General features: G+C 64.0%; 3 protein-coding genes across 6 annotated transcripts in view; 2 read left to right on the plus strand and 1 right to left on the minus strand.

Annotated features, from left to right (window-relative positions):
* SLC38A10 (solute carrier family 38 member 10) overlaps positions 1 to 7,084 on the plus strand; it is a 30,097-nt gene extending 23,013 nt beyond the window's left edge. For both annotated transcript variants that reach the window (XM_064676196.1, XM_064676195.1), the window contains exons 12-16: positions 1,838 to 2,008; positions 2,307 to 2,780; positions 3,321 to 3,416; positions 3,792 to 3,971; positions 4,263 to 7,084. In XM_064676196.1, the coding sequence (XP_064532266.1) occupies positions 1,838 to 2,008; positions 2,307 to 2,780; positions 3,321 to 3,416; positions 3,792 to 3,971; positions 4,263 to 5,422 (2,081 nt within the window). In that variant the 3' untranslated portion in view covers positions 5,423 to 7,084. The remainder of the gene's footprint in view (positions 1 to 1,837; positions 2,009 to 2,306; positions 2,781 to 3,320; positions 3,417 to 3,791; positions 3,972 to 4,262) is intronic.
* Positions 7,079 to 7,699, minus strand: NDUFAF8 (NADH:ubiquinone oxidoreductase complex assembly factor 8). Its single transcript, XM_064676201.1, has 3 exons — positions 7,569 to 7,699; positions 7,364 to 7,474; positions 7,079 to 7,282 (listed from the first exon to the last, which is right to left on the minus strand). The coding sequence occupies exons 1-3, from the start codon at positions 7,647 to 7,649 to the stop codon at positions 7,262 to 7,264; spliced, it is 213 nt and encodes a 70-aa protein (XP_064532271.1). The 5' UTR covers positions 7,650 to 7,699; the 3' UTR covers positions 7,079 to 7,261.
* A 234-nt stretch (positions 7,700 to 7,933) lies between these two features.
* TEPSIN (TEPSIN adaptor related protein complex 4 accessory protein) lies at positions 7,934 to 11,913 on the plus strand. Of its 3 annotated transcripts, none has more exons than XM_064676199.1 (13): positions 7,934 to 8,034; positions 8,258 to 8,330; positions 8,589 to 8,680; positions 8,762 to 8,855; positions 9,012 to 9,079; positions 9,170 to 9,248; positions 9,335 to 9,406; positions 9,557 to 9,757; positions 9,840 to 10,011; positions 10,273 to 10,389; positions 10,510 to 10,588; positions 10,667 to 10,801; positions 11,082 to 11,913. In XM_064676199.1, exons 1-13 carry the CDS (start codon positions 7,993 to 7,995, stop codon positions 11,535 to 11,537), a joined length of 1,680 nt encoding a protein of 559 aa, XP_064532269.1. In that variant the 5' UTR covers positions 7,934 to 7,992; the 3' UTR covers positions 11,538 to 11,913. The 3 variants fall into 3 exon arrangements, with proteins under 3 accessions (XP_064532269.1, XP_064532270.1, XP_064532268.1); XM_064676200.1 differs by having other exon boundaries at positions 10,276 to 10,389; XM_064676198.1 differs by having other exon boundaries at positions 9,335 to 9,757.
* Positions 11,914 to 11,935: the final 22 nt, after the last annotated feature.

An 11,935-nucleotide genomic window follows, 5' to 3' on the forward strand; every position in this document is an offset into this window, starting at 1 on the left:
GGCAAAGGGGAGTGCTGGGATTAACTCCTCTGTTTCCTGCTTGCATGGAAAACTTCCTGCCTTTTTCCTTCTTATTTCTTCCCCTCTCCCTATTTGTTTCCCCCTCCTTCCTGTTTATTTCCCCCTTGAACATCATCTTGCTGCCTCGGCTCCTCATTCCCTCTGCCATGGGAACGGCCGTGTCCGTGTCGGGTTTCTCTGGATCCTCTGGTCCTCTCCAACCGGAGCCATCTCCCGCCTCCATGAACCAATTAACGACAAACTTTCCTCCAACAGAGTAAATAGTTTCTTGCGCCGAGGCCAGGCCTGAGCTGGGAACATCCGCAGCCGTGCCGAGCGCTCCCCTCCCCGGCCTCGGCCTCCCGCTTCCCAGGGCCCCCGGCCAGGGCTGGGCACTGGTTCCTGCAGCCCAGTTTTTCCTGAAAAGGAGGAGTGTCCTGCCCTGACTTGCTGAACCCTGGGAAGTCCCTCAATGGAGAGGGGGGACCCTTGGGTACTAGACTCGAATTTCTCAGAAAATCCAAGCCCTTTTCCCCTCCCACCATCATTCCTGAAGCAAAGGAACGTGGAAAGCCAGCCAGCCCCACGCACGTCCCTCGGCTGGGTGTGGAGCTCCGGGACGCAGTCCGGGTTTCTGGAGAGGCTCAAGGTCCTGCTGGCATGGATCCCTCTGGGCCAGGAGTTTGTACTTAATTTGGGGGGAATTTTTGTTGTTTCCCCCCCCCCAGCTCGGGCAAGGCCCACGCAGCTGAAGTTGTGGCAATCCCATCTTTCCCATGAGTTCATCTCGTAATAAATCGCACCAGCCCTGCGGAGGGGGAGGAGAAAATGGAAAGATGTTTATAGAATTAATTCCCCAAAGGAAATTGCACGGGGGAGGGCGAAGGGGGAAAGAGTTGGGAATTTTTTTTTGTTACAGAAGATACTTTTTTTTTTTAAGTTTGTTGGATGGAAAAAAATCTGCAGAACAACTTCAGTGCTGGGAAACAATTTGATTTCCTCCTTGGCTGCTCTGTGAAGGAAGAGTTCACTCCCTGTGTGGGTTTTCTGCCACGCTGGGGGAGGAAAGGACCCTTCCCATCCCATGGGATGTGCCATGGATTCCGTGTGGAATACGCTGGTCACACTGGCACTGAACCAGTAACTGGTTTGACTGGGTTGTGTCTTCCCATTTCTTTGAAGGAGAGAAGGGGGAGTCCCCCGTCTCCCTCAGGAGTTTCCCCTAATTAATGCCTGTTTAATCCCACTCGTCAAAACTTCTGTGGGAAAAGGAAACCTCCCCTCCCTCCCACCCCTCCTCTCAGCGGCATCAGAAGGGCTGCTAAAAAAGGGAGAAAAAATAGGGGAGAGAAATCAAAATAAAAGAGGTTTTAAGGTGCTTTGCAGAAAACAGCAGTGTGGGGGGACCAGGCTTGGCCCCCAGCTTGGCTTCTCTGGGAGCTGGAGGTCTGAGGCTGGATCCCAGCTCAGGTTCTGGTGTTGGGGGTGTCTGTCCAAGGCTGGATCCCAGCTCGGTCTCTCCCGGTGCCTGAGGTCCAGGGCAGGGAGCCGTGGGGATGCTACCATCTGGTGGCACTGGCTCGCAGCGGCAGCCGGCTCCATCCCGGCTCCATCCCAGCTTCATCCCGGCCATGCTTCCCTGCCAGTAGCTCCATAAAAGCCCACTGCAGGGAAAACAACCGGGCGACCCCGGAACAAAAGCCCCCCCTGTCACCTCCCCCCTGCGCTAAATCTGGAGGGAAACCAGCGGCTGGGCTGGGTGGGTGAGGGGGTTGGGACAGACACGGCGGTTCCCGGGATCCCACACCTCATCCCTGTCCCCATCCCGTGTTTGCAGAGCAGAACCCGGCAGTGGAGGAGCCCGAGGATGACCGCGATAAACCCAAACTGCTGGAGGAGAAGGAGGAGATGGAGCAGCCACAGATCAAGGTGCCCATGCAGGTGCCCAAGAGGGAGGAGGAGAGAGGAAAAGCAGAGGAGAAAGTGCAGCTGGATCGTCCCGATCAAGGTAACGGGGAGCCTGGGAAAGGGACCCGGACTGGGAGCTGAGTGTGTGTGTGTTTTAGGACTATTTCAGATATAGATCCTGTCTCTGCTCCTTCCTCTCTTCACCCCACATTCACAGTGGACTTTGTGGGCTGAAGGTGATTTAGTGTTTGGTGCTCTGGAGGCTCGTTAGGTACGCGGCCTCTGGACAGGGAGGAACGACAGGAATGAGCAAGGGCAGCAGAAAGCTGGGTGGACTGGGTGTACTGGGAGCCTGGTGCCTCTTGCTCTGCAGCCCCTAACCCTGCCTGTCCCCCCAGGGATTGCCCTGCCCGTGGGGGAGGCTCATCGCCACGAGCCCCCGGTCCCGCACGATGAGGTGGTCGTGGACATGGGGCGGGAGCGGGAGGAATCCAGCGAGAACAAGGCTGCTCCCGGAGGAGCCAACGGCCGCCTGCTGGAGGAGCCAGCCAGGCTGAACCCCCAGAAGGAGGCACCGGCCCCAAAACAAGGGAAGGAAGCGGTTGCTGAGAACCAGCAGCGGGGAGGGACTGCTGGGCCCATCCAGAAGCTGGAGAAGGTCCTGGAGGCAGTGGTGCAGCGGGATGGTGGGGATGGCAGGCCGCCCTACAAGGAGCTGGAGCCAGGGAAAGCAGCGCTGGAAGCCAAGGAACAGGCTGCTGTGCCGGATGGTGACACCGCTGAGGCCGCGGGTGACCGGGACAAGGCCCAGCTCCAGCTCCCCAGGAGAGCAGAGGAGGCCAGGAAGCCTGTGGAGAAGGAAGCAGAGCCTGGTAAGCTCCTTCCACAGCGGCTCATCTGAGCGCACTCCTCTGGGCCCGTTATCCCCCCGGGGACGGGACAATTTGGTCATTCCCAACTCCGTCCCAGTGTTTCCTTTTAATTCCACGAGACGAGCACGTGAGTGTGCACAGCCCCTCCGGCAGCTGCTGTGGGAAAGGAGGAATCTGGTGGCTTTGACAGCTACTGTAAGAGCTGTCAAACAGTTGTTCGCTACCCGCCAAAATGTCAGGTGCCGTGCTGTTCCTGCACGGCTCCCAAATCACCGGGGACACGGAGCCGGGAGATCCTGACAGGGAACACATTGCCAAGTGCCCGTCTAAAAGCCAGTTAGAGCTGTTCCTGCATGTTAATTGGCCGAGGTAGTTAGTGCTGGCTCGCTGCCACCAGCCAGGAGGTTGTTAAATATTGGGTTTATTACTTCCCTCGCAGCCGCCGCGCTGGATCCGAACGGTGCTGGGTGGGTGGGGAGGGACACGGAGGAGATTTGGGGAACATCTGCACTGACAGCAAAACTCTGCCGTCCTTTGCAGGTGAAAAGCAGGAGCTGCTCCTCCCAGACAGAGCAGATCTGCTGGAGAACCGGAACACCGAGGAGAAACAGGAGAATGTGGAGAGCAAGCTGGGGGGTGAGTGTGTGTCCCCAGGTGTGTGGGGCGGGGGCACAGCCAGGATTCCCCGGGATCCCTCTCTGCAGCAGGATGGTGTCTTAAGGCCACAGTCCCCCCAAACCCCAGCTGCTCCATCCTGGAGCCTTGGAGCTGGTGCAGCAAACCCTTCCTCAGGCTGAGCTCCTCCCTTTGACCTCTGCCTGGCAAAGGTGCTTGGAGTCTGAGCTCAGACTCACGTGCTCCCCCTCATCCTATCCTCCTCCAGCTTCCTTCCCTCCCTCCTGGGTTTGTGGAGTTGGATCTTCCTGCGAGGAGAGCCCCCACAGTCCCTCGAGCGATTTCTGAGGGCTTCGGGTCACTGAGGTTTTATTTCCTCTCTTTCCCCTTTTCCAGAAGCTGGACCAGCAAAACTACTGGACCACAACGTGCTGCTGCAGGTGATCAAGGAGCAGCAGGTGCAGCACAAGCAGCTCCTGGACCAGCAGGCAAAGCTGCTGGCAGTGATCGAGGAGCAGCACAAGGAGATCCACCAGCAGCGGCAGGAGGACGGGGCAGAGGAGAAGCCAAAGCCAGGTAAGGACACGGCCAGGGAGCAGGACCCCTCCCCACGGTGCTCACTGCTCAGAGCAGCTCTAAAGTCAGGCTGAGAGAGATCCAATTCCTTTTGGCACATGGCAGAGTCCACTGCAAAGCCATTCCTGGCCTCCAAGGCATCCCTGAGCACAGGGATAACACCCCAGGGCTCTCTTCATCCTCCCGTGTGGCCATGGGTGGTGTGGCCTCATCTCCTGTCATACAGAATGTGCTGTCAGGAGCAGGGAATCTTCTAAAAAAACCCTTTTCCATGTTGGTTTTGTCCCACAGTGGAAGCTCAGCCAGATCCTGCTGTGCCCCTCTCCAGGAGCAGGGAGGATGAGGGCCTGGGAGCCAAGGGAGACACGGCCGGGAAGCTGCCGAGCAAGGAGCTGCCGGAGCAGCCAGAGCAGCGCCCAGGCCGGCAACCCCCCGGGGCCACTGAGCAGCACAGGGACACTGTGGGGAGGCTGGAGGAGCCTGGGCACAGGCGGGACATTCCTGGGGCTCCTCCCAAGGAGCAGAAGGTGCTGCCGCAGGAGAATGACAGAGCTGTTAGGAATCCCGTGGAGAACCGGGATCCCGTCCATGGGGATGCCCAGCGCCTTCCAGCAGCCAGAAACCACCTGGAGAAGAAGCCCTTGGCGGAGGATTTGGGAGGAGATCATGAAGCCAAAGCTGGAAGAGACGTCCACGAGAAGAAGAATTTCCTGAAACCTGTGGAAGCAGCAACAGCTCCCATCCAAAGAGAACAGCCGAGGGCTGCCAAAGTTCAGGGAGTAGCAGGAAGGAGTTTGGAAAGAGACTCAGGAATAGACCTTAAAGCCAAAGCTGTGAGTCAGGTGGAGCCCAAGGACCTGGCAGTGGTGCCGGACTCTTCCAGTAACAGGAATGTGGCAGCAAGGGAGCAGCACCCCCGGGAGCAGCGGAGAGGGGCGGAGGCTGAGGGAGCCGCGGGCACGCTCGGGCGGCAGCGGGACCCGCCCGGCCATGGGCACGGGAAGGAGGAGGATCCCCGGGAGGAGCCGCGGGGCCAACAGGGCGGTGGGGGCGGGGGTCCCTCTAACGGCGCCGACAGGAAACCCGGCCCCGAGGATGCTCCGGCCCCAAAGGCTGAGAACGGAGCAGTCGCTCCCCGGGATCCGCAGCCGGAGCGCGACGTCAAACCCAACCGGGACCTGAAGCTGCAGGTGGGCCTGGACCTGCGCCGGAGGAGACGGGACCTGCTGCCTCCCGACCAGGAGGAGGAGGAGGAGGAGGAGGAGGAGGAGGAGGAAGAGGATGCACGGGGGGCCGGGGGGGTCCTGATCGGCCTGGACCCCGTTCCCGACGTGAAGGTGAACGACCTGCGGAGCGCGCTGGACACGCGGCTGAGCGGGGTGGCCGAGGGCGCCCAGCACCTGGTGCGCAGCCGCCACATCCAGCAGGTGACACAGGACAGGGGCCCGTGACGGGGATTTAGGGTCGTGCTCAGGCACAGGGAGGTCTGAGCCAGCGGCACTTTGCTGGGCACAGCACTCAGATCCACGGGATCCCCTTGGATCCAGGAGCACCACCCCGAGGGCCCCTGCAGCAGCAGCCCCAGCACATGCCTGTGGGCAGCTGAGGTGATGGTGACACTGGAAGCGACATTCTTGCTGCCCTTGCCTTCCAGAGCTCCCCCTGCCTCGGCTTCCTGCCAAGCTGCTGCTCCAAGGACCTTTTTCAGCATCTCATTCATATCGAATTGCCTTCTCCAGCCATCTCCCAACTCCCCTCAGAACCAGGAAGGGGCTCCACCGGGAAGGGGCTGTGCTGAGGGGACCCAGCATCCACACCTCGGAAAGGGCTTTATCCCAGAGGAGCTGTGAGCTGAGGACCAGCAGAGCCAACAGTGCCAGAATTGGATGGGGAGTGGAGCCCTGTGTGTTTGGAGACAGTTGTGGTTTGGGAACCTCATTTAGTAGAAACGCTGCCTTAACCGGGCACAACTCCTGCCGTTGTGCTGCCTCTGTCCCAGGGATGGGATTCCTTGGCCACACACTGGAGTCACAGGAGCTGCGTTCCCGCTGCCCTCCCCGGGAGCTCTCTGTGCTCTCCAGCTCCACTTCCCCTCTCCAAAGTGCATTAAGAAGCTCAATTCCCCCCACCCCTTCCTGGCCCAGCTTGGGTTTTCTGCTGGAGATGATTAATTTGGGAACAAGCCGGGCAGATCCGGGGCCTCGGCTCACGCACACCTACCTCTGCCCATGTTCCATGTGCTCTTCCCAACACCCCAGGCCTGTTCTGCATCCAGAGAGATCCCTGCTCCAGCCCTGGAAATGCTTTTGATGAGTGAGGAAGGGAAGAGCTTCCTGAGAGCCCTGGGTGGTTTCAGGCTCCCAGTTTTGGGAGTGTTTTGGGTTTTTGAGTTTTTACATCCTGACCTGCGAATGTACAGAATCCAACCCCAAAGCTCTCCCTAGACCGGCTGAGAATTCCCAGCCTGGAGCCCTCAGACCTCATCACTGTGGTGGGTTTTATATCCCTCTCTCCAAGTGTCTTTGGGGACCTCGAGTCCGTGGCCGATGGGACCCCGCGGAGCCGGGATGGGGAGGGACCCTGCCTGCCTGGTGCTCCCGGGATGTCACAGCCCAGACCCACGGGAGTCCTTTGGGAACACCCCCTGGAATGCCATGGCCTTAAACCCCCAGGACCCCCCACATCCCAACGAGCTTCTCCATTAATGCTGTCATCAAGCACAAGCGCCAGGAGCCCCAGAGCTGCTCCAAAAACAGGGATGGGCTCTGGAGCACGGCTCCGGCTCTGCCCTGGGACATGGATCCGGGCTGTGTCCCTGTGGCACCGACCAGCCTTCCTGAAGCAAGAGGGAGCCAGACTCGGGTCGGCTCCTTCATCCCCTTTGCTGCCGGGTCAGACCCGCCTGTTTGTTGTTCTCCGTGTGAACACAAAGGACCAAAGATGCTCCTGACATTCCTCCTGCTGGGAATGGTGTGGGCACCCCGAGCTGGGCTGGAAGCCTGTGGGAGCTGCCTCCTCCTGCCAGGAACAGCTCCCCCGGGGCAGGTGGAACATGGGGAGAGAGCCCAGAGCGCGGGCCGAGCCCATCAATAAAATAAGCTGAAGCATTTTGATCAGAATTCTTTTTTTTTTAAATAAATATAGATCTGAGACCCTCACCCAGCCCGGGGCTGCACCTCGTCCGGGAGCCTCGCGAGCAGGGTGGGGGATGTTCCGTCATTTGCGGGCAAACCGGTGCGTTTGAGGGTTTGATTCCTCTGGAGCATCTCGGGGGGGGAGCAGCTCTGGGGTCACTTCGGTGTCGCCTTCGCCTGCAAAGAGCTGCGGTCAGGCCGGGCCGAGGGGTCGGGATTGGAACCAGGACCGGGATGGGGACCGGGACCGTGACGTACCGCTCGGGCAAAGCATTCCCGCAGTGCCTGGAACTCCTCCAGGCACGTGTCCCGCCGCAGCTCCGCCGGCCCGGCCGCCGCCGCCGCCACGCACCGCCCGTAGGCCGCGGCCTGCGGGAACCACAGGGGACGGGAGCGGAGGCCTCCGGGACCCCCCGGCCCCGCAGCCGCCCCCCATGTCCCCGCGTGTGCCCCTCGGCCCCACCTGGTCCCCGCACGCCGCCAGCGCCGCCGGGAAGCGCCGCAGCCGCGCCCGCGCCCGCAGCCACACACCGCGCCCCGACATCGCTCACCGCATGGGCGCCGCCATGACAGGCCGCCCACCATTGGCCTCCCGCCCCGCCCGTCAAACCACCGCGCTCTCCTATTGGGCCGTATCGTCCCCAACCAGCCCCTTCTGATTGGTCCCTGTGGAAATTGTTCCCTCTGATTGGTGGAGGTGCCCGTTGTTTATTTCCCGTCTCCCGCTGGCGTCAGCCTTGTTCTCCTCTTCCGCGCGGAGCTCCGCCCTTCCCAGCTGATGATTGGTGGAGCGGCAGCGTTTCTTCCTCTCATTGGTGCGCGGAAGCTTCCGGGAGGCGGGGTCATGACGCCACCGCGGGGCCGGGCAGGGCGGTGCGGACAGTGTCATGGCGGCGCCGCTGCGGGACCGGCTGAGTTTCCTGAGCCGGGTAAGAACGGGGGGATTTGGGGGTCGGGGGGGTTGCCCGAGCCGTGACGTCACTCCACACGCGTGATGTCATCGCCGCACACCCCCACCTCGCTTCTACAGCGGCCTCACACACCCCTGGCGGGGCCGGGCCTGCCCCGGAGCTTCAGCCGGGGTCGGGGTCGGGGTCCAGCCTTCCCCGGGGTCGGGCCTGGCCCCTCTCACTTCGGCCCCTCCGTCCGCAGCTGCCGGTGCTGCTGCGGGGCACGGCCGACGACGACACCCCGTGCCCCGGGTACCTGTTCGAGGAGATCGCCAGTATCCTTCAGAGGCTGCTTCCATGGTGGGAGGGGGATCCCCGGGGCAGGTGGGGGGTCCTTGGGCACTGGGGGGGTTCCCGGGGCTGCCCCAGGCCGTGGTGGGCACAGGAGGCCTGTGGGGCTGGGTAGGGGCAGCCACAGTGCCGCGGGCCCTGGCTGGGATTCCATGGAGGGGGCGTATTCCTGGCATCCCGGGGGGCTGCTGGTGCCCCCTGATCCCGGCTGGGGGGCGCAGGATCCCTAAACATCCCCCCAGAGATCTCCCACGAGTCCCCTGGGAGCAGCCAGTGCCTGCTGGAGCACCTCCTCACACGGCTGCAGAGCAGCTCCTGCCACGTCAAGCTGAAGGTGGGTCCGTGATGGGCTGGACCCTCCCCGCTCCAGGGGGCTGGGGGGGCACCCCTGACCTGGCCTTTTGCCCCGGGCCAGGTACTGAAGATCCTGCTGCACACCTGCTCCCAGGGCTCTCCCCAGTTCGTGCTGCAGCTGAAGAGGAATGCGGGCTTCATCCGCGAGGCTGCGGGTAACGGGCTGGGCTGGGCTGGGGGGCTCAGGGCAGGGGGCACGGCCTCACACAGGGCTGGAGACCCCGACAGGCTCCTGCTGCAGGGGCTGCACCAGCAGCAAGGTCCTGCCCTGCCCAGGAGCATCCCCCATCCCTCCCCCCCTGTGTCCACAGTGTTCTCCGGGCCCCCTGACCCCCTGCACGGCAACAGCCTGAACCAGAAGGTGCGGGCGGCTGCACAGGTGGGTGCCGGGCGGCCACGGCAGCTCCCAACCCCACCCTGGAGGTCCCCAGCACTGCCCACACTCCTTCCTCCCTCTCCAATCCCCCAGGACCTGGCCAGTGTTCTCTTCTCGGATGTGCCGCTGCCACAGTCCCTGGCACTGCCTGCCCGGCCCCCAGCCCCCGCTGGTGAGTGCAGCCCCCCAGCACCCCCAGGGGGAGGAACCGCAGCCAAGGGGGACCCCGAGTGCTGAGTGTTCCCTGTGTGTCCCCAGGGATGGGCTCCAGTCCCAGCCCCTGCGGGTCCCTGCAGGGATTCGGCTTCAGCGGTGACAGAAGCGGCCCTGGTGAGTCCTGTCTGGGCCCTTCCTTGCCTGGAGCTGTGACAGGGCTCTGGGGGGCACTTTGTGCTGTGTCCCTGGAGCTCCCAGGGTTCCCTCACCCCCATTCCTCAGCCTGGGAGCCCGGGATTCTCTCACATCCCAACCTCTCCGCAGCTTCCACCGGGGAGGCCCTGCTGAGCAGCCTCCAGCGAGCGGCCGAAGCCGTGGCCCAGGCCGTGCTCCCAGCGCCGGGGGGGCCCCGGCGGCCTCAGGGGGACCTCCCCGACGACACCTACGAGCCTGTCCGAGCTCCCTCCCCTGCTGGCAGCCCGGCCCCACCGGCCCCACTGCCCTCTGTCCCCCGCGGGGCCCGAGGTGGGTCCTGCCAGGGGGCAGGGGGGTCCCCACCCACCCCGGCGGGTTTGGGGACCCCAGCTCAGCACTGCTGTCCCCGCAGTGAGCCACCAGCCAGGGCTGGCCGGGGGCGGCTGGGAGGAGGTGGACAGCGGGCACAGCTCCCGGGAATCCTCGCAGGGACACGAGCGGAGCCACGCCTCGGACTCAGGCAGCAAATCCGGCAGTGACAGCCGCTCCGGGGCCAGCCGGGAGCTGAGCCACGGCACTGACAGGTGAGAGGGACCCCGGGGGCTCCCAGGTTCCCAGGGTCATCCCGGGGGGCTGCCCTGCCCCTGGCACTGTCCAAGGGGCATCCCCAGGAACGCTGCCCTGGTGCTGCCGGCTGTTCCTCCTGGGATGTTTGGCCTCCCAGCCCTGGGTGGGCAGAGCTGCTTCGAGGTGGGAGGTCCCTGGCCCCTGGGGGGTGCTGGGTCTGTGCCAGACCCCAGAAGGGGGAAGCAGGCGTCCCCTGTGCCCAGCAGGCATGTCCCCAGCAGGGTGGATGCCGACAGCCCTGGTGACTGCCGGCGGGAGGTGAGCCTGGTGTCGGGGCTGACGCGCGGGGCCAGGGTCTTCCTCACCAGGGAGGAGGCTCAGCACTTCCTCAAGGAGTAAGTGTTGGAACTGGGGGCTTCTGGGGGCAACCTGAGCCCTTTCCACCCCCCTGCCTGGGCCTGGACCCCCATGGTGGGGAGGGGCTGCGAGCAACCATGACCCCCCTCCCTGTCCAGGTGTGGGCTCCTGAACTGTGAGGTGGTGCTGGAGCTGCTGGGCCGGGCTCTGGAGGATCCCAGCGACAGCGTCCGCATGGTGAGCACAGGGTGTCCCCCCCAGTGGCCTGCAGGGTCTGGGGGCTGCCTGGCTCAGCCACGATCCCCTTTTCTGCAGAGATCCATGTCCGCTCTCTCCGCCCTCGGCTGCTCCGACCTGCTCTCCCCGGAGCAGATCTTCGCCGTGACCCGGCAGCACCTGCAGCAGCTCAGCCAAGGCAGCCCCGGGCCTGTGGCCAACCGGGCAACCAAGGTGACTCTGGGGACATCCCTGTGCCCGATCCCAGGGTGGGGGGACTCCCAGGACCAACCTCCCAGTCCTTGGGGACACATAGCTCTTGGGGATGGCTCTGTGCATGTCCCAGAGTGGTGGGATTGGCAGCCTCTCCTGGGAGCAGGGAGCCCAGGCGGGGTGATGCTCCCTCTGAGCCCAGCAAGGGGACACTGGGGACAGTCCCTCTGCCTGGGAACAGGGTGTTTGGGCCCCTGTCCCGGTGCCGCTCTCACCCCGGCCCCTCCCGCTCCTCCCGCAGATGCTGCGGCAGTTCGAGGCCCTGTGCCGGGCCCAGCCCTCCCCGAAGGCCCCGCGCCTACCCCCAGCCCCCCCGGCGGGCTCGGCCGGGGACCTGCTGATGGACATCCCGGCCCTGGCCGGCGAGAGCATCCTGACCCCACTGAGCCCGGCCCCCACAGCCCCCCCAGCCCCTGGTGAGGAGCTGGGGGCAGGAGCGGAGCCCCCCGGGGCCGCGGTGCCACCGTGTCCCTGCCAGCAGGGTGGGGGGGTCGGGCTTGGGGGGGACATGGCAGCCCCCGGGCTGTCCCTGTTTGCTGGGATGGAGCTGGTGGCCCGTCCTGGTGCCTTAATCCGGCCAGAGTCGCCATCGGCACAGCCACAGACACTGCCCCAGCCCCAGGACACGGGCACAGACATGGGGACGGACACGGAGGGCCCCCGGCAGCCCTCGGCCTTCGCCTTCCTCAACATGTAGCTGCTGTGGGGTCCCGGGGGCTGCGGGGGCTGTGCCCCCCTCCCTGCGGGGCCTGTGGTGTCCCAGTCCCTCAGGGGGACACGGGGTGTGAAAGGGTCCCTAGGGGGGACATGGGGCTTCCATCAGGTGACAATGGCCCTGTCCCTGGTGTTCAGGGTGGGCAGAGGGGCTTGGCCATGGCACCTCTCCTCTGGGCTGGAGGGGAGCCCAGGGCCCTCTGGGGCTGAGCTGGGGGTGTTCTGGGGACCCTGGCGCGGCCATGGGGTGCCCCTGCCCGGCCTCAGCTCCGGCCCAGGCTCTGTGGGGCCGAGGTGGGAGAAGGTGTCGTCCCCGTGGGGCCGGGACCCACCAATAAACCCCTCCTCGGGTCTGGGAATGTGTGACTTCTTCCTGCGCCA

This window comes from Pseudopipra pipra, chromosome 19 (genome assembly GCF_036250125.1).
Source record: "Pseudopipra pipra isolate bDixPip1 chromosome 19, bDixPip1.hap1, whole genome shotgun sequence".
Taxonomy (NCBI): Eukaryota; Metazoa; Chordata; class Aves; order Passeriformes; family Pipridae; genus Pseudopipra; species Pseudopipra pipra.

Coding starts and splice junctions, on each gene's coding strand:
- NDUFAF8 (XM_064676201.1), bottom strand. CDS start 7,649: ATGTCGGGGCGCGGTGTGTGGCTGCGGGCGCGGGCGCGGCTGCGGCGC. Junction 7,475..7,568: donor TGGCGGCGTGCGGGGACCAG/GTGGGGCCGAGG, acceptor TGGTTCCCGCAG/GCCGCGGCCTACGGGCGGTG. Junction 7,283..7,363: donor GGGAATGCTTTGCCCGAGCG/GTACGTCACGGT, acceptor AGCTCTTTGCAG/GCGAAGGCGACACCGAAGTG.
- TEPSIN (XM_064676198.1), top strand. CDS start 7,993: ATGGCGGCGCCGCTGCGGGACCGGCTGAGTTTCCTGAGCCGG. Junction 8,331..8,588: donor CCTGTTCGAGGAGATCGCCA/GTATCCTTCAGA, acceptor ACATCCCCCCAG/AGATCTCCCACGAGTCCCCT. Junction 10,802..11,081: donor TGGCCAACCGGGCAACCAAG/GTGACTCTGGGG, acceptor CTCCTCCCGCAG/ATGCTGCGGCAGTTCGAGGC.